The sequence below is a fragment of the Talpa occidentalis genome, unplaced genomic scaffold, assembly GCF_014898055.3.
Source record: "Talpa occidentalis isolate TD23 unplaced genomic scaffold, MPIMG_talOcc4v2.1 talOcc4.12, whole genome shotgun sequence".
In the NCBI taxonomy this organism is placed as follows: Eukaryota; Metazoa; Chordata; class Mammalia; order Eulipotyphla; family Talpidae; genus Talpa; species Talpa occidentalis.
The window spans coordinates 94,627,444-94,647,810 of record NW_023601212.1 but is presented as its reverse complement, the minus strand read 5'-3'; the positions used below and the strand labels follow the sequence as shown (position 1 = coordinate 94,647,810).

Below are 20,367 nucleotides of genomic sequence, written 5' to 3'. Positions count from 1 at the left end.
TCTCCTTATTAACTTGACTTTGCTCTTTTGCCAACTCCTAGTTAATACTAAAGAGACAGGGCTGAGAATCCCTACGCATGTCTAAGAATACCCTAAGTCGCCCTAGGGAAGCCCATCCCTCCAGAGCAGACCAATCTATAGAAACTGGAGTTTTAGAGGAGTCATACCAGATCCTCACTTCTCTAAATGGGAGCAGTAGGGGTCAGAAAGAGGTTCAGATCAGGGTGAGGGGAAAGGTGTGAGGGCAAGGGACAGTAACAACCCCATCCACTCTGTTTCTCAAGTTGGAACTCCCTTTTCATCTTGGTAATGACCTTCTTCCAAGTAAGGAAACTGAGGCTCTAAGAGCTAATCCATCAAGGGCAAGTGATTTCAACAAAGGTATCAAGACCTTTGTTGTGGCTCATCAACAAATGGCGCTGGGACAGCTGGCCACGGTCCCAAGTCCCTCTCCATAGCAGTGCATCAGTACGTGTCTTTTTCTGAGCTTTGTCTATTCAGAGGCACAGGCTATGGATAACTGGAATTTTTTTCAGTTTCTTTTTCTTTCCTTTTTCGAAACACAAACGGAGGGTCCTATATGTGATCCTACAGTCTGCGTTCTCCCCCCACATCTTCCCACGTGAGCATCCGGTCCTGCCTCATCCTTTCTCCAGCTGCAGGGTTTTCCACAATGAGGGCGCATCATGGATCTCCCAACCCAGCCCCATCAGATGTGCACGTCTACCTGGAGTCATTTCTATCCTTTTTGGTGTTTGTCCAGGCAGTAAATGATTAAGTTTCTCTGTTTATTTTTTCAAGTGCTCAGTGTTAAAGATCACTAATGTTAGATAAAGCTGAGAGGTGAGCCCTGGAGAGTTGGAAGCAGGAGAAAGTATTCTGGCTGGGGGCCCAGGGTGCCCAAGGGGCTCAGGAGGTTGCCCGGGCAGGGCTGAGGACTCACCGCATTGGATGCTCCCGTTGACACACTGCCAGGAGTAGCGGTCCATCTTGGGGCTGCAGCCAGCCTCCTCAGCACGTGCGTAGCAGCAGTCATGGCGATGACAGCACCTGGGGGTGGCACATGGCAGACCAGCAAGTGGGTGAAGGCGGAGACGCTCTCCCAGCCATCCTCCCATGCCAGGGCTATGGCTGAGGGAGGACCCACCAGGGAAGCACATCCTGGGGTCCAACCTTGGTCCCTGAGAATTCCCATCCTGTGACAGCATTCTGCTGGCCCTAATGCAATCTGGACTGCCTCCATCCCCTGGTCATGCTCGATCCATGCCCCTACTCACTTCACTCAGTCTCTGCTCCAGCAGCACCAACCTTCCCTCCATTCCTGGAGATGCCCTACCCACTGCCTGGCTTTGCCCAAGTCCTGCCCTCTGCCTGGGACAACTTCATGCCACTTCTTCCTCGTTAGGTCTCAAACTAAGCAGCAGCCCCTGTGCCCAGATGTCATCCGGGGTCCTACCTCCCTAACATGTGACAGTAACACCTTCTCACAACCCCAGATTCCTTCCCTTGGGCAGATTTACAAAGAGGCCCTTTAGGGAGAAGGTGGGTTAACATCTGTCCTCCTCACTGGACAGAGCCCTGGCAAGACAGGCTGTTCTGTTTCTCTGCTGTTCTCCAGTGTCCCCTGCATCCAGGACCTCAATAAACACAGCTGAGCAATTCTAAGAAACACCCACAATTGCCCCTGGACCTGCCCATCATTCATTCGATGACTCACTTATTCCTTCACTAACATTGTTTCCATCTAGTCAACTGCCATGCTGTGCTGAACACCTGACAGGTCAGCCAGATGCTGCTCTGGCCCCCAGGTGCCTGGTGAGAGAGGCAGAGAAGACATTGCCCTGCATGGCAGGTGAACAGTGCTGAGATACTGGCTAAGGAGGGGGGTTCTGGGAGCCAAAAGAGGTTCCAAGCCCAGCCAGGCTGCAGGAAGCCTTCCTAGATGGGGGATGCCTAAGCTGCCCCTGAAGGGTGCATGGGAACCAGGTGACCAGGTGGCCAGAGCAAGGGCACAGGGCTGAGACAGCCTGTAGGTGACCATCACATCCTCCGAGTGAGGTAGGAAATAGTCAAACTCTACCCCAGCCAACTAACTACCAGCTGAGCAGAAGGCCTGGCTGGGCCTCATCTGTACCACGTGGCTCACCATCATGCCAGCCACCAAGGATGGCTGGAGGGGAGGAGTCACAGAGAGTTCTAAGCCCACAGCCTTGCACAGAACAGGCACAGCTCACTCAGCAGCAGACAGCAGTGGAGGGGGGCCTCATCCCGCCAGGCTTCCTGGGTTCAGATCCCAGTCTCCACCCCTTAAGTTCCATGTGACTCTAGACAAAATACTTAATCTGAGCCTCAGCTTCCTGTCCCATGAAATGGGTTTGTTATGAGGACTCACTAGGGTTCTCAAAGCAGTTCCTTGTGCTAACTATGTCTGATCAACTTGATGTCATTTTTTTTTTTCAATCAAAGTAATCATACCATGGCCAGGTCAGAGGGCAGGTGGCACCAAGGTCTGGCCTTACTGGCCATATTGCCTGTGCCGGCAAGGTGGTTCCATGGGCTAGGATCTTCTTGGTTTAAGCTTTGGGTATTTCCTCATAAGCCTTGATCTGGGGGGTGGAGGACCTTCTGGCCTGGACCCAAGCATACACTTACCAGTCAACAGTGTCCTGGGGCTGGCCAGAACCACCCAGGCCACAATAGCAACCATAGGTCATGTAGGCTAAGGGGCTGTGGGTACCAGCACATTCCATGGTCCCTGCCAATTCCAGGAGCCCGCGTCGGTGCACATGTGACCTCCTGGAGGCTGAAGGAGACAAAGGTCAGACAGGGCTATCCTGGCCCTGGAAAAGGGCATTACCCTGGAAAGGACCTGAATGACAATATGGGTGTGAATCCTGCTTCTCCGATGTCCCAGCTGTGTAACCTTGGACAACTTACTTAACCTCTCTGTGCATTAGTTTCTTTGTACATAAAATAGGAATATAAGGAGGCCTTACTTCAAAGAATGAGATAATGCATACAAAGCCCCCACACATAATAAGTTCTAACTATTCTTGTCAATATCCTCAAGGCAGCTGTGAAAGGGAAAACATGTTATAGAGTCACAGCATCTGAGAGATCACACAACAGGGCCTTTGCACAGGCTGGTCCTTATTCCTGGAATACTGATGTTCAATGCCTCCCCTTGTCAATTCCAGAGGGTGTAGATTGCAAATCGTGTATCAAGTATCTGTCCAGCTGCCGGTGTTGGGCGCTGGACCTCAGGGATCACTAAACAAGATTGCTGCCCCCAAGGAGGGCTTCTAGGGTATGTGGGGGGGACTTCTGTGTCCTTGGTTCTCTCCCACCCCCCAACTCTCCCTTCTAGACTCAGGCTGAGGGCCCTTTGCCTCTCTTCTTATTTCACTGCCCGGTACAGCTTCCTCACACTGGACAATCCCGAGTCTCAGCACAGTCTGGATCCCCGTGCAGCACAGACCTGCAGTGCAGTACATGGCAGGTATGATAGGAAGCCCTGCAGTCCACAGGTGAGAAAGGGGAGGCCCAGATGGGAAAGGTGACTCCCACAGCCTTACAGCCAACACTACCCTGACCTGACTGGGGATTCCACCCAGGCTTCTGACTCCCAGTCCAGTACAGTGTTCCTTCCTCATTGCCCAATGGCAGCAGGGGGAGGAGGCTGGCCAGGAGCACTGGGGCCACTAAGGAAGCCACTGCTCAGGGTTAGGGCCACCAGACCCACAGTGACTCAGGCATCAGAGTGTCCCAGAGCATTGTCCTTCTGGTGAGGGAGCTGAGGCCACCATGGCCCTTGTCAAAGCAGGTGAGAGCAGCAGTAAGGAGATGCCACATGTAAATTGGCACCAGGCACTGCTCTCCCTGGGGCACCAGCATCGTCTGCTGTCACTGGTATGTATGGCTCCTGGGCTTGCAGGGCAGGTGAGCTGCAGAGCAGAAGCTCAAGCACAGCCTCTGTGATATGGACGCATTCCACTGGGTTATCACGCCCTGCCATCTCTTTATCTAGAACATGTTTTCAGCATGCTAACTTTTTTGGATAGTCCAAGCTAAGACTAAACCCAGTTCCATTTTCTTCTCAGTGGAAAAAGGGACATATTTGTATAAGGGGTAGATAGGAGTTAAACAAAAACGAAATGTGAAAGGGAGTGTAGCCTGCAAAGTCTCCCTTATTCTGGTGGGGGGGGGAGTGGGGGGGGCTAGCATCCCCTCCTGCAGGACTGAGAATTCTGTTCCCGGCTGCCCACACCTTTGCCAGGAGCCTCTGGAATGCCCTCAGCCTCCCTCTCCCGATACAGCTCAGGGGTCTCTCCTCCCCAGCGTCTGCTCCCAAGGCTCCCACAGACCTGCTGGCCCTTTCCTCCTCCTCCCGTTTAACTGCCCTCACAAACACCAGGGCTGCAGCTGTCCTCACTTCTTCCTAACCTGGCTCACCTGTCACCTTCCTGCAGAATCTGCCCGACCACCACCTTGCTGTCTATGGGAATGACCCTCCAGCCCAGGAGCTCTTTGGGGGCAGCCTCAGCCCCTGGCAGCCCTGACTGTCCTGCACACATGTGGCTGCACTGTGAACACACCTGTCAGAGTCCCTGTCCTTACCCCAGACCCAAAGTTGTCCCTGAGGGACCCCCACCCCCAACCTGACCACACTCTGGCACCTCAGGGTGCAGGGCACAGTTCTATGGGGATGGCAGACACAGGGCGGACCCCTGGCACTGGGTTTGCAAACAAGAAAAACACTCCCTCTGTGCCAACTTAGGCGGGGCAGGTCATTCTGGGGTCTGTTTGTTCTGTCTGCCCATGGTGGCCTCTGCTAGGAGTGCCAGGGTTGTCTAATCTCCCCATGGGCTGAGTGTGTGTGTGTGTGTGTGTGTGTGTGTTTGCCCGCCCTGTAGGGTATCTTTGCCTGCATCTGGGTGTGCGCCTGTCCCTGAGCCCTTACCAAGTGCCCAGAGGGCAGGGGCCTTCGTGCCTGTGTGTGACTCTGTGGTGTCCACATAGTCCCTTGTGAGCATGTGTGTGCACCCCAGAAATGTCCATATAGTCCCCTGTGAGCATGTGGGTGCACCCCAGAAATGGACAGTCACTGAGGGGAGGCCGAGGGTGAGTCCAGGTGGTGTCATGTTCCAGGTAGGACAGCCCCATCTCAGGTCCCAGGAACAGCCGGGTCAGTTCACAGGATCCCCAGGACAGTTGGGTGTGGTCTGGGTGCTAAAGAGGGTTACAGTGAGTGGGGGGCATCCCTGGGGGAGATCCTGGGGAAGGGCTGGCTATCCCAGGTTCCTGAGAGGAGTGAACTGTGGGAGCTTTTAGAGGGCTGGGGACGCCGAGAACGAGGAAGGAGCGAGTGAGGGAGTGAGTGACAGAAGAAGCGCAGGGGTTTGAAGGGCCCCGGGACCCTGGGGAGGGCTTGTAAGTGGGGGTGCGTTGCAGAGGGGAGGGGGGTGGGCTGCGGGAATCCGGAGATCTCCTGGTCAGCCAAGGGGGCGCGCCCCGCACTCACCCGCGCCGGACCCAGGTGCGGGTCCCAGCAGCAGCAGCAGCAGCAGCAGCAGCAGCAGCAGCGTCGACGGCAGGAGCGGCTGCATGGCCGGCGGGCTCCGGGACGGCCGCCCCGTGGGATGGTGGCAGGTGGGGGACGGCCAGGCAGGTCAGAGCCGCGGCCAAGCCCGGGCAGAGCCCCCTCCCCGGGCTCCACCCCCGGCCTCGCCCTTCCGACGGGCTCGCAGGGCGGAGCCAGCACCGGCAGCCCCCGGGCGGAGGACCGAGTCCCTCGGCTTCCTCTGCGTCTTTGAAAGAGCCTGGGGCCAAGAGCTTCCCGCCCCGCCCGCCCGGCCGCGGGGCAGCTCCGGCTGAGGGTTCGGTAGAGCTGCGGGGGGGAGGCATTGAGCTCAGGTCGGGTCGCCAAGTAAATGTGCATCAAAGGTGCCGTGTGGATGGACTAACTGCAGCCCCTCCCTGCGCTCCGGGAGTCTCCAAAGGAGGAGACTTGGGGGAGCGGGAGGGAGAGGGACCGAGTAGATCTTAAACATTTTAAAAGGAGGAAGCTTGGGGATGCTGAGGCCACCGAGGCCACCGAGGCGGCCAAAAATGTGTCGGGGTCACAGGGAGTGGTGAAGGCTAGGCCTCCCTCAAAGGCCTGGATTATCTTAAGCTGAAGTCAATAGCTGCTTTTACCCTAACTACCTAAAAGAAAATTGGGGGTTTTATCTAGAACTAGGGTTATTACCAGAAATTCCCTCCCTTTCTGTTTGAAAGACCTGCCTCGGGGGCAGAGCAAGCACTAGGTATCAGAGCAGCTCATCTCTGTCACAGGGATGATGGCTCCTCTCCTCCCTGGGGGACCCCGCCTCTCTCCTCCCTGGGGGATCCCGCCTCTCTCTTGTAAGTCCGGAGCCCCATTTGGCCTCATTGATATTGGAACCTTTATCTCATTGTAGATTCCTGGTTACACAGTAATTCAATTTGGCGACTTCTCCCACCACTCTTTCTGGTGTGTGATTACTCACCTGCCCCAGAAGGACCCAGAGGGGCACAGGGAGACTTCCCCTCCTCCAGGAGAGTTTGTCACCCTTCATTGCCCTGGGACTGCCTCACCAAGGCTGCTGCAGCATGAGATGCTAAGACTTCTGACAGCAGGATGAAGATCTATCATGTCAGCCTCCTGCGTCTCAGTCCTCCAGGGCCACTGGAAGTCAAAGTGTTGAGACTTTTCTCTCCTAATCAAGACTAGGAAAGAAAATCTTGATGGCAGTGTTGGTGGTGGTCATTTTTGCTTGAGAACTCTTGGGAACGGATCCTTTTGCTCCCAGGAAAGGTCTTTGTTTTCCTTGTGTCCATCTTGTGCTAAGCTGGAGCATAAATACACAATAATAAAAAGCAGACAGAAGCATGGAAGAATCACACCCCAAAGGGTGGACAGTGGCATCCTCGCTCATTTTCCACTTCCAGCATCAGGTGATGTATCCCAATGTCCAGTTATTGGATTTACACGTGATATCAGTAATAGCTAAACAAACAAACTGTCCCAAATGGGCAGAAACAGAAGATAGAGTGGCTGCTTCTTTGACTCTTACAAGGAGTTCTTTTCCAGCTATATATTCGGTAAAATAATAATCTAATCACATCTGAAAAAAAAAATCAAGCAAGTGGAACATTATCAAGAAGCCTTCTTGAATAAAGTGTTTAGATCCACCACTGTGAACAACGAATCCTAGACTAATTTACATTATACCTTAAGGTATCAGTTAATGAGAGAATGAAGCTATTGTGATTGGCAAAATATTATTATTTATCTACTTCATCTTTACCTCAGTGTTTCAAAACTTACACTTTTGTACTTAAAACCGTCTACCTTTCCAGTGTCCCTCTGATCAGGAAAGCCACCCACATCCTACTCACGCAGGGAGTCGTGGGGATGCTGTCTGCCCTGCCTTGCTGGCTCCCAGTCCTGTCTCCTGTCCAGTCTTAGCACACTTCCGCCCACCCAGTGTCCTTTTTATGGCCCCCTCCTCAGAGTCTATAAGTAATAGCCTCCCCAAGCAACTTCCCCAAGCTCCTAAGTCTGGCTTTTCTCCTTCCGGGTGAGTTTCTACAGACTAAGGAAGGGAATGATGTCTGTTAAACTCCTGAGGCTTTTTGGGAGAATCCCCTTTGCCCCAGAAATGTCACCTCTAGGAAATAATCAGATATAAACAATAAGACCCAGATCCAAGGGTAGTCTATATTCACAACTGGGGAAAACTGGGAAAAATGAATACTCAACAACAGGGAATTCAAGTTGTATGTGTATAGCCATCCCTATAACTAAATGGTAAGTCTGTGCAATGCTGTGAGAAAAAAAATATAATGACCTAAAAACAGATTCCAGGGCCTCCCTGGTGGCACAAGGGATTAAGACGCAGCACTACGAAGCTATCTGCAGCCACTGAAGCATGAGTTTGATGCCCGGCCAGGGCGCATGGCACAGCAGACCTCTCCTGTCTTGTCTGCTGCTCCCCTCAGCAGTAATTTTGGTCTGTCTGCCTGTTCTGCTCCCTACTCTGTCTCTGGTGAATCCTCTCACCCTCCCCGCCCCCGCATCTCCGGCCTGTACCCCAGCTCTTGTATGCATAAATAAGTAAATCTTTTAAAAATAAATAAATAAAAACAGATTCCAGTATGTTCATGGAGCCAAAGCCAGGCTGTAAACACTAAGTGCAGTCATGTACCCCACATTTGTGAGATGTCTACATAGTTTTAAGAAGAGTCACATGGGTTAGACACAAATGTTAACGTTTCTCCATTGCTTGTTACTGTGATTTTCTCTAGTTTTCTCTTTCCTAATCAGAAAAATGATTTCATAAAGAAGTTCTTTTTCCTAAATCATTATCTTGATGATCAGAACAAGGGTTACAGAAGTTTGTTGTTGTTTTAGATAGGTTTTAAAATGCCAAGAGCCAGGCACCAGCCCTGTGTCCCACTTCCACAGCTGACACTGTCTCTCCTCACCGCCACCTACCAGCACCTTTCCCCACAGTTTTCCAGCGCAGGAGGTGGAAACTAATCAAAACACACAGACTTCACCTAAACCCTAAGTAGCATTATACCTTAAGGTATCAGTTAATGAGACTATGAAGCCATTGCGATTGGCAAAATATTATTATTTACCTAATTTAGACTATACGACCAAACTAGTGGCTACCAGAAGGGACAGAGAAAAGGAGAGGGTAAATCAGGTAAAAGGGGTCAGCTGTGTGGTAAAGGAGGGACTTGAACCTTTAGTGATGACTTTAGTGGGACTTGCTATGTAGTATATGCAGATATTTATCTAGTGTGAGGCCCACCTGAAACCTATATAATGTTGTAAACCATTGTTACTTTATTTAGAAATTAATAAAATCAGAGCAGTGGAGGAAAAAATGAAGTATTACAATAGCTCAGAGGTTCACAAACTTCAGGCTACTATAAAGAGCTTATTAAAACACAGGTCTGAGGGCCTCCCCGGTGGCGCAGCGGTTGAGCTCTGGGTTGCGAAGCTGCCCGTGGCCTCGGAGGCGCCGGTTCGATCCCCAGCTGCTCCCCAGCCACCGGAGGAGGGTCCCACATGGCGCGCAGACCTCTCCTGCCACCTGCTGCTCCCCTCAGCAGTGTACTTCGGTCCTTCTGCCTGCTCTGCTCCCTGCTCTGGCTCTGGTGAATTCTCTCACCCTCCCGTGCTTCTGACTGTACCCAGTGCATGTATAAACAAAAACAAACAAACAAATAAATAAATAAAACATGCCTCTATTTAAAATAAATAAATAAATAAATAAATAAATAAAACACAGGTCTGATCTGCTAGTCTTGGTGGGACTTGAAAATTCACATTTCTAGCCAAGTTCCCAGCTGATGCTGATGCTACTGGTTGGAGATGACATTCTGAGAACCACTGCAATTGCCGTCTTGCAGAAGTGACACCTGTATCAAAATAGTATCTGGGAAGCCAAATAAGGAGGCAATTATAATTTATAATTGAAACAGGGAATGGATTATTTCATATTTGTATATATATTTCTCTCCAGGTGACCTCGTTTACAGCAATAGCGTCTGACCTTGGATGAGCTTTAGAATAATCTGGGAACTTCTAATTGCTACAGGACCTCACCCCCAGAGATTCTCATTCAGGTGACCTGGAGCAGGGCAGAGGCATCTATATTTTCAAAACTCCTTAGGTGGTGGATTTTTCTGGGCAACAGGATCAAGGACCACTGCGGTATAGTAATAACAAGCACTGCTCGCTGCTCTTCTTAATGAAATCCTTCTGAGCTTAAAGAAGGGCAGCAGACAACGATTTAATTAGGGGGGAAATGCACAAATGAGGAGTAAAAGTGGTTCCCGCTGAAGATCCACGTTGCTGCAATTAACGATAATTCATCACACATACTTCAAAAGATGAGCGATAGCAAAAAGTGATGCGTTCATTCTTTGAAGAAATAGGTTGTTTCGGAAGGTTAATGGCTATCTGTTACTTGTAAAGTCTTCTAATTTGTCTCCTAAGAGCTACTTTTTTATAAGAGGTAAGCGAAATGAATGTTTCTTATAAAACAGCGTGGTATAATTCAGAAGCTTTTTTACTTTTCTCTTGAAATTAAGGTTTCCCTTGTATGAACTTAACATTCTGCTTAGAAAGCATTGTAGTGACTGTGGGTTCCCAGAATATTCTTTAACTTTAGGAGCCTTAAATAAATATAGTGTCTTAACTGGTCAGAACCCTTTTTATTTTTATTTTTTTTTTTTTTATATTTTTTTTTTTTTTAAAATACTTTTAGCATTTCAATGTTTTTTTTTTTTTTTTTTTAATAGAGGCATGTTTTTATTTATTTATTTGTTTGTTTGTTCGTTCGTTTTGTTTATACATGCACTGGGTACAGTCAGAAGCGCGGGAGGGTGAGAGAATTCACCAGAGCCAGAGCGAGGAGCAGAGCAGGCAGAAGGACCGAAGTACACTGCTGAGGGGAGCAGCGGGCGGCAGGAGAGGTCTGCACGCCATGTGGGACCCTCCTCCGGTGGCCGGGGAGCAGCCGGGGATCGAACCGGCACCTCAGAGGTCGCCGGCAGCTTTGCAACCCAGCGCTCAACCGCTGCGCCACCGGGGAGGCCCAGAACCCTTTTTAAAGAAATTTTTGAAATGTCTGAATTTAGCATCTATCACTATCTTGATGACCCAGAATAAAGGTTACCAGGATTTAAAAATATATAACTGTTCTGAATTTATCAAAAAGGAAAGCTATCCCGAGTGCCCTGTTCTTGAGTCCTGATACAAGGAGGTTGAAGTTGATCCTTCAGACCTGTCAGGAAGACTGACTTCCCCCCGAGTCCTCCAGACTTCTTGACATTGCTTTTAAGTAACAACAGCAAACAGCTTTTGGTGCTTTGATTTTTCTACTGCTGACATGGGGACACTGTCAGAAAGTAACTTGAAGTATTCTGAATTCTTCCTACTGAAAAGTTTATAGATAGATAAGGCAATTCACATTTTTTTTTGAGTGCCTCTTAGAATGGTAATGGTAGTTAACATTTTGCTGTATTCTAGCCTTTGTCTATTTTACATGTTTTCCTTTCTCTTTTCTCTTATCCTGCTTTCCAAGTTTTCATTCATGAAATTTCTTTTTTTTATCATAAAATATAATGGCTATAATTACTTTCTAGGGAGATTTCAACATGAAGTAGCTTACAATTATACTTGTCTTAGTATTTTTCACTTTAACGGATTAGGAGCAGGTGAACACCAAAGGAAGAGGTTACAACTCTGAGTCACAAAACCAGTTAAGTGTATATATTACCTTATTTTATGAATACTTACTTCCAAGTTACTTAGTATCTAATTAGTATGTGTTCATAGCTTTTGAAAATTATATCTGAAACAAGAATATAGGTGAGCAGCACATATCATACACTCTGTTGGGGAAAATCCTAACCCAATTTCTTCTTAGAAATCCCTATGGAGTTTCTAATCAAGAGCCTACTCCTTAGAAGAGGTGTCATTTTTCTCCGGTGATTCTCAGGTTTATTGTTCGTTTTAAAGAATACTTGTTATGAAACTATTTCTTGATCTTTGCTTGACAGTCTCATATTAGATCAGTAAATTTGGATTTTTAGAATAGTGACTGCTATATCGTTTCTCTGAAAGTTTGTTCTTATAGTTGAAAATGAAGCTTCCCATCATTATTTTATTTTTTCTTTGTTTAATCTGCAGGGTAATGTGTGTCAGTCTCAGAAAATGTTTGCTGATTTCCCAATCCATTTTTAATGAAAATAATTTTAATTGACCCGAACTCCCTTCACCTCCTGAAATGATTTCGTTATAATGTGTGATTAAAAAACACATTAACTTAAAAGAGATAGCCAGCACTCGTTGAGCCGTTGGGATATGCTGGGCAAGATAACCGCTCGATGAGGTCAATTCTACTGTGATCATCACCCTCTATAGAGAGAGGGATGGGAGCAGAGGGAGAAGGTGGCAGAGGAAGGACTTGAGCCCACATGTGCAGCTCCAGGACCCATGCCACCTTCACTAATGTTATTTGGTACAAACTCGGGTTTATCCCTGAATTATAAAAACTGCCATATTTTTAATTTAGACCAGAGGAAATTGTTGGTCCACCAGCTCGGAAAGCTTGCTCTGCTTACTGTTAAGATGTTCTGGTGTCAAAGAATGATCTGATAAATTGTGCCTATTCTGTGGAAAGCATTTGAAACTCTGTATTTGATAAGGTGGTGTAGGGAAAATGGAGTAAGTCAGCCTTTTTTCCCCACCTCCCGTCACTAGCCTCTATTGCCACCACCTGTGGCCTTGCTGTCATTAACCACATGTGATATTGTTTCAGTGCAAAACATGCTTGGGAGAATGAGCAGGGGGCACTGTGAGAGCAGTGGTCCTGGCTTAGCTACTACTACCAGAGAGCACTGGGCATGTGCACATGTAATTACAATACCAGAAGGGATAAAAGGGGAGAATCCAGGGGCCTAGAAGCTCAGTTGCTGCCTCCCTGCCTGCCCATCTGCCTGTGTCTGGTCCCCTGCTTCAGCATTAAAGGCATGTTGGAGATACCAAAGACTCCGAAATTCTCTTTTCGTCTGCCTGAATCAACAATGAACCTACCTGGCCTGGGATAGTTGTACAACAGATGGACTCCAAAGGGCATGAGTTCAGTGGGGTTTTAGAAGGTCTTTGGTAGGAAGTGGTTCAATGGCCAGGCGCTTTAGGGGAACACTGGGTTTTACAAGCCCATGTCTTCATTTCAAAATGTCTCAGAGCCTTTAGAGTACTCCTGTGTGCTACGGAACCCAAGAGAGTGTTTGGCAAACTAATTTGACAAAGAAACTTTTTATTGGTGAAGCATTTGTCTGGGGATGAGCATTCTGTGGAACACCACTGAGGAAGTGCCTGAAGCACTGGCCATGGCTGTTAGAAGTAACAGAGCATCTGGCCTGTAAGAGATTTACCAGGTCTCAAAGCTAGGCAGCCTGGCCCTTCTGGCTTGTGCAGATCTTTTTGCCCTTCCACACTCAACTTCTAAACCTTTTTAATTATTTCTAGCGAACACTTATTCATAGAACTTGAATGAATGATATTGTTTTCATCTAATCATAGGACTTCAACTATGCTAGCCAAAACCCTGTTTATCTTTCCTATAGGAGCTATTTTTAATTTCAGAATCACTCTGTTAATGAAGTATTTGAGTAGCTACCATGTGCAGGCACTCTAGCTGCAATAAAAAATAGACAAGGTTTCTGCTCATGGAGTAGAGCCAGATGACCTGAAATAAGTAGTGGGTACACCTCTAACCTTCCAAAGTAAGGAGAAATCTTGTAGTGATAGCCTGCATGGCCCCTGCCTTACAGAAAACACAGAGACTAAACAACCAGCCGTTGTGCATTAGATCCTTGATTATCTTCTCATCACTTTCTGGATATTCCTTCAAGATGAGCTTCTCTGTTCAATAGTCTCAACTACTTCTGTCTACTGGTAACCTTACCTCTGCTTCAGGTTGGATATGGTACTCCACTAGAAGTTTCCACCTAGATCTTGCACAAGCACATGACTTCTGACTTATCTATGATTCATCCTCTTGCCCCCTAGAACCATTCCCCTTGCCCTGCCCCGTGCATCCAATCTTAGAAAATGTAGCTACTACAATCTAGTCCCCAATCCAGCTGATCCTAGTCTCCACACACCATCAGTCATCCCAGCCTGCTCATTTGTGTTCTCTTTCTCTCCTTAGTTGAGACCCTTATACCTCCTTCTCGGACGCCCTCCAAATCCATCATTTTCAAGAACAAGTAAGTATTAATAAACTTAAAAATGAAATATTTTTTTACTTCTTGTGTGCAAGGGTCCCCAAGACTATCCTTAGTTTGATAATTCACTAGAAGATTTCAGAAAAACTTGTATTCATGGTTACTTTTTTAATGGTTAGTTTATCATAGTGAAAGCATTTAATATCATGAATGTATATAATACAGATTAAAATCAGCAAAGGAAAATGGCCTATCTGGGCTATACCAGACACAGGCTTCTAACTGTTCCCTCTCAGTGGAGTCACGTGGACAGCACTTAATTCCCCCAGCAATTCTACAAGTGTGAAGCGCTGCCAAGCAGGGAAGCTCACCCAATCTTGCTGTCTAGGGTTCTTGGCTGGGGTCAGTCCTGTAGGCATTTGGGTACATGACTGACCTTAGCTACTCAGTCTCCAGTCCCTTCTTTTGAACTCATACAATGTGGCCTAAAACCAAGGAATATAAAAATCTTTTTATCAGGCATCATAGACCCCAGGCTCAGAAGTTATCTCCCAAGTGATTAAGGACCAGTCCTGAAGATATTTATTTAGAATGTGTATTTTTTTTAGTGAGGTGGTAATTTTTGCTTGTTGTTGTTTATAGATTTTGAATATTAACCCTTTGTCTGATATGGTTTGCAAATATCTTCTCCCATTCAGTAGGGTGCATTTTCATTTAACAATCATTTCTTTTAGAAGCTTTTTAGTTTGATGGAGTTCCATTTGTTTATATCCTCTTTTGTTTCTCTTACTGCTGAAGACAATCCACAAAGACATTACTAAGACTGACGTCAAAGAACTTATTACCTATGTTTTCTTCTATGTATTTTATAGTCTCAAATCTTATCCTTAAGTATTTAATCCATTTGAATTGATTCGAGTAGATAATATAAAATAATGTTCGCGTTTCATTAGTTTGCACGTGGCTGTCAGTTTTTCAAACACCATTTATTGAACAGACTTTTCCACTGTATTCTCTTGGTACGTGTGTTATAAATTAGTTGCCCATATATGTGTGGTTTCATTTCAGAGCTCTCAGTTCTATTTCACTGATATGTATGCCTGTTTTTGTCATACTGTTTTGATTACTATAGCTTTGTAGTTTTAAGTCAGAGAATAGAACAGCTACATTTTTGTTCTTTTTTCTCAGGATTGTTGTGACTATTCAAGGTCTTTTATGGTTCCATATAAATTTAAAAAATTTTTATTCTGTTTTTGTGAGGAGTGCCATTGATATCTTAGTAGGAATGGTATTGAATCTATATATTGCTTCAATTAAAATGGTCATATTGACAATGTTCATTCTTTTGATCTGTAAGTGTGGAATGTCTATTCCATTTATTTGCCTTCTTCAATTTCTTTCAATATTGTTTTACAGTTTTAAGTGAACAGGTCCATCACTTTATCTTAAAGTTATTACTAGACATTGTATTCTTTTTTGCTGTGATCCTAAATGGCATTTAAAAAAAATCATTTCTTTCTACTAGTTCATTATTTAGAACTAGAATAGAAACACAACAGATTTTTGTATATTCATTTTAAAGCTTGCAACTTGATAATATTTATTTCTACCAGGTTTTGGGTGGATTCTTTAGGGTTTCTATATATATTATGTCATGACTGTTCATGTCATCTGAAGACAGTTTCACTTCATCCTTTCCAATGTGGATACTTTCTATTTCTATTTCTAGCTTAATTGCTCTAACGTAGTCCAGTACTACATTAAATAATAGTGGTAAGAGTGGGTGTCCTTGTCTTTTTCCTGATCTTGGAGGAAAAGTCTTAGTTTTTCTTCATTGAGTGTGATGTTGACCATAGGTTTGTCATGGCCTTTACTATCTTTATTTTATTTTTAAAGATTTATTTATCTACACAAGAACCGGGGCATGGGCCAGATGTGCAGGAGGATGAGAGGATTCACCAAAGACAGAGTGGAGAACAGAACTGGCAGACTGACTAAAATACACTGCTGAGGGAAGCAATGGGTGAGACAGGAGAGGTCTGCTCGCCATGTGGGTATCTCCATGGCTGGCAGGGATCGAACTGGCACTACAGAGGCTGTAGACAGCTTCACAGCACTGCACTCAACCTCCTGTGCCACCAGGGAGGCCTCCTTTACTATCTTTAGATATGTTCCTTCTATATCCATTTTATTGAATGATTTCATATCATATATGGATGCTAGGTTTTATCAAATGCTTTTTCTGCATCTATTTTTGAGGTAATCATTGATTTTTACCTTGTTTTGATTTAATGAATCCCACTGTGGACTTTCATATATCGAACCCTCCCTGCATCCTTGGAATAAATCCCATTTGGCCATGGTGGGTAAACTAAAGTCCTAAATAATCTGGGCATTGCTTACCTCTTCTTCTGCCTTTCTGATCTCTCCCCCTTCACAGAATCCATCTTCCACTGTGTCCATGCTAAATTAATAAGTAAATTACTTATTATTATCATACTAAATTACTACAAATCATTACCCATATATGATCCTGCATCACTTCATGCTGCCTTTGTGTCCACTATTGTTCTAGCTAGAAAAATGCCCCACACTTCTGCTTAGCATATAAAATGTAACATTTAGGACTAAACCCTAGGAATCCATTATTATTCATTCCCTAGCATCTCTCCATCCATTCTCTCACATTTCACTTGTGTCCGTATCTATGGGCACAGCAATAAAACTTTACTGCACAGATTTAATTAAGTTACTATTATCTTCAACAAGATTAAGTCATTTGAAAGAGTCAGACAAAGACAAACTTTAGAACCAACCCTTGAAAGCTGACCATAGATCTGAGGCATCCAGAAGGGCAGAGGGAGGCGTGTAAAGGGGAAGTGCACAATGGACTGCGGTGGAGGACTGAGGTAGCTTTGGTGGTGGGAAAGCGACAGTGACCACATCTGAGAGGAGAAATCCTACACTGCTAAAGTATTAACAAGGACATAAGACAATGATACTTCATAAATAAATAAAATGACAAATGCAAAAAAAAAAATCAAATCCTTCTTAAAAAAAAAAAATTAAGCTGGTGGAAGGCAGAGGCTGATATAGCTGATCTGTCTGGGATCTCAACAGTCAGGTATTTGTGAATTTTGAAATCCAGTCTTCAGATTCCTAATCTGATGTACCGTCTACAACTCTAAACTGTATTATAAAGTTGTCCTAAACTTTAAAAACACTCATGTTTACACTAGTGTTTATGTAAAGGACATCTTCAAACTTCTCGGACATGCATTATGATTTTGGAAAAGAACCTCATGAAGTAAGTTTCTCATCAGTTTGTAAGTTTATCCAAGGGTCTGTCTAGGGCATTTCTCTGTATCAGAATTTTATTGAGAAAGGTGACGTGCATAAGTGCAATTGTTCAATGACAAAATTTGAAGTTTAACAGTCCAGAAGACTTGGAAGGAACACATGAGTGCATTTTGAGACAAACAAGGTAGGGTAGCTCAGAACACAAAAAAGGGATCTACCAGAGACAGCTCTGAGTTTCCATTTCTCTATTTGCCCACTGAGCCATAAGGTTTGAGACCTGTCACCAGGTGTCAGAAATCAAATCTCAAAGGTTCCAAGCTCAATATTAAAAGATTAAAAGGCTAGCCTTCTGAGTTGCTTATATTCTATATATATTGCTTCTATTCCTGAACTTGCATGTACTTTGTCTTTAGAATGAGTCTACCTACAGGTCATCAAATGAGGCCTCAAACTTCTTCCCTGACACCTGTTCCTCAATGAAGAATCTGATTTATTTAGAAGTAATGGTAGTTGAAGAGAGATTTCACTTCTCTACTCAGACGACTGGGAGATCTGGCTCTACAGGAGATAGACAGGTCTGAAACAGGTTAATAGACATTAGCCGTAAAGATAGGCATTCTACTAAGTCTGCCAGTTTAATGCTCCCAACTGCCAAATGAGGTGGGTATTGTTACTAATGAAGACACTGAGGTTAGACAGCTGAGGTGCTCAAAGGCAGGGGCTGTCTCTTCTGTCACCCCCTCCCCCCATAGATGTTGTCTAAGTTGGGCCTCTAGCATTCTTTGCCTTGTTCTGAAGTCACTAAATACCTATGCTATCTTGCCTGCCTCCTAGCTTGTTTTTAGAGCTGATATATCTGAGAATTTAAGAAATGTTCAGAGTAGCACCGTATAGATATTTCACCCATGTAACATAATCATAGATACCCAATGACTGTGGCTGTGGTTGTTGATTTAAGTCTTAAGTTTATATGGGTTTTACTTCCTATTGATATGTTTATTTTACAAAGTATAAAATGACTTGACATATAGTCAAGATGATATTTCAGAAAGACATAAAAAATGTATTTTTGTTTTAAATACTCCCTAGCGTGCCTCAGGGAAATAGTATATTCCAGTTTCAAAAAAAGTTCCACTGGGTTTGTTCAATACATTCAGGGCAGATTGTTTTCTGAAGTTTCCTAAAGCCATTTCGAACTGAAGCTAGATGTTCTCTTGCCTTGAGGATCTTTCAAGGAAGATATTCTGGATTATCTAAAACATTATCTCCTTTATACTCTCCCCAGAATACCAGATAAGAGAGAACTCTAGCCTGACTACCATGCTCATTATGAATATAAATCACATTTATGTGGAAAACACTGTCGTCCCAGAATCACAAGTTCTTTAGTGAGCCTTTAAGCTGTGTTTGTAATTCTTTCTCTCTTCTTCCTGCCACCAGCAAAAACACACCATGCCTGAGATATTACGTGCTCTTCACTTAGTCACCATATTACGAGAGATTCAACAAGCATGGAATTTCTGGATTCAACCCCATGAATTCATTACTCTTCTTATATTGGGATATTCTCTGTTTACTATTGGAGTGGCTTTGTTAACTGAAGACTGTGTAACTTTTATCCTTGGTCTAGCTCTTCTTTGGGTGCTGCTACTCAATATGTGATTATCTCAGTGCAGCAATGGGAAGGTTGAGTCAAACAAGCAAAGCATTATGGTATCTACCTACAGTATCAACCTCAACCTTAATTTAGGTGACTAGAGCTAGAGCAAGACTGTTATCCATTTTTGTGTGCAAAACCAGGCCTCAAATGTATGTTAATTTTATTTATTCCATGAAGACCTGAAATAAATTTTAGTTTTTAAGCTATAACAACAGATTCTGCTTCTGTTCAGTTCATTTCTATTTTTAGAAAAGCCTTTCTTTTATAGCATTTGGGGCAGAGGGAAAACTCTTAACAATTTCAAAGTTATCTTCAAGTATAAGTAAGCGATCAATAAAATAACCAGTAGGAGAGGTGGGGTTAGGGAAATATTCTTCAGAGCCAGGTTACTAACCTTTCCTTCATCCTAGAGCCAGTGCCCTCTACAAAAAGGGGCAAATTTTCTCTTTCCATTTAACTTTTAACCAGTGCATCAGTTAAAGGGAAAAAGTTGTGGGCAACCTAGCTGTTACAGCTTTTGCTATTCAAAGCAAAAGTAGCAAAAGGTTCCGGGGGGGGGGGGGATCCCAGAAAACATGAACAAAATCAGCACAATGATCGCTGTTGGTTAAACTACTGCAGGATGGGCATGTCCTTTGTCATTCTTAGCATTTCAGTCCTGCCGAAACCTAAGGTCTTGGCCTCTTCCCCAACAGGAGCAATTTCTCTTCCTCACAGTCTTCCCCATGAAGAGGAAAGCAACAGAGCCAGGACCTCTAGGACCAGAAAGACAATTTTCAATTCCTCTCTATCAGGGATCTCATTTGGGACAATTTGCTTCCCACAGAACACTGGGCAATATCTGGAGTGACTTGGTTGTCATACCCTGGGGTAAGAAGGGGGGTGCTACTGGCGTTGCTGGTGGATAGATCCCAGAGATGCTGTTAAACATCCTACAGTATAAAAAATACCCTTCCCACCATAAAGGATGATCTAAGACTGTACTAGTTATCTTGGGCTGCCATAGGAAAGTACCACATCCTGGGTGGCTGAAACAACAGAAACTTATTTCCTTGTAGTTTGGAGTCTAGAAGTCTCCTATCAGTTTCAGGTAGATTCCGATTCTGGTGACAACTCTTCCTAGCTTACCTATGGCCACCTTTTTGCCATGTCCTCACAAGGCCTCTTCTCTGTGTGTGGAGGGAGAGATCTCTGGTTTCTCTTTCTGCGCCCCCCCCCTCTTTTTTCTCTGCAAAACAATTTTGCTTTCCATGACTTGGAAGACGCTTTCAGGGTGCTTAAGAAACTGCCAAATGGATACAGGGGAGGTTCAAGCAAATGTCCTGACACCAGGGAGATGCCAAAGGGGCCCCGCAGTGGCCTCTATGCTCTGGAGGCTCCTAGTCGTGCTGCACAGTCTACCTTTGGGAAAAACACTTTCCTGACCCATCCTGGGGGTTGCCAGTCTACAAAGGTTAGTTGGGTGGTTGACCATCTTCTTGATGACTTCTGCCTCATCCAGGAAGTAGCTCTCCACAAAGTCACAGTGATGGAGGTCTGTGTAGGCAGAAGCCAAAGAGGCCTGCTTCAGCTTGTTCTTCATAATCATGACTTCTTCCACAGCAACTAGGGTTCTAGCCCCCTCCTCT

The 20,367-nt window shown here is 45.2% G+C and overlaps 1 protein-coding gene and 1 long non-coding RNA gene across 8 annotated transcripts in view; one reads left to right on the top strand and one right to left on the bottom strand.

The window, feature by feature from the left end:
* The window catches only part of LOC119241904 (group 10 secretory phospholipase A2-like), a 32,887-nt gene that overhangs the window by 6,838 nt on the left and 5,682 nt on the right, over positions 1-20,367 (bottom strand). For 4 of the 7 annotated variants that reach the window (XR_008551252.1, XR_008551249.1, XR_008551253.1 and 1 more), the window contains 2 exons: positions 16,183-16,243; positions 5,851-7,145 (listed from right to left, as the gene is read on the bottom strand). Coding sequence is in view for 1 of the 7 variants with exons in the window: in XM_037507569.1 (XP_037363466.1) it covers positions 944-1,050; positions 2,653-2,803; positions 5,522-5,606 (343 nt within the window). In the remaining 6 variants the exon portion in view is untranslated. Of the gene's footprint in view, positions 1-943; positions 1,051-2,652; positions 2,804-5,521; positions 5,637-5,850; positions 7,146-16,182; positions 16,244-20,367 lie in introns of those variants that run through there. The other 3 variants (XM_037507569.1, XR_008551251.1, XR_005124391.1) reach the window with 3 other exon arrangements.
* Positions 9,931-18,946, top strand: LOC119241905 (uncharacterized). Its single transcript, XR_005124392.2, has 3 exons — positions 9,931-10,055; positions 13,764-13,821; positions 18,520-18,946. It is a non-coding gene; the product is annotated as an uncharacterized LOC119241905 (long non-coding RNA).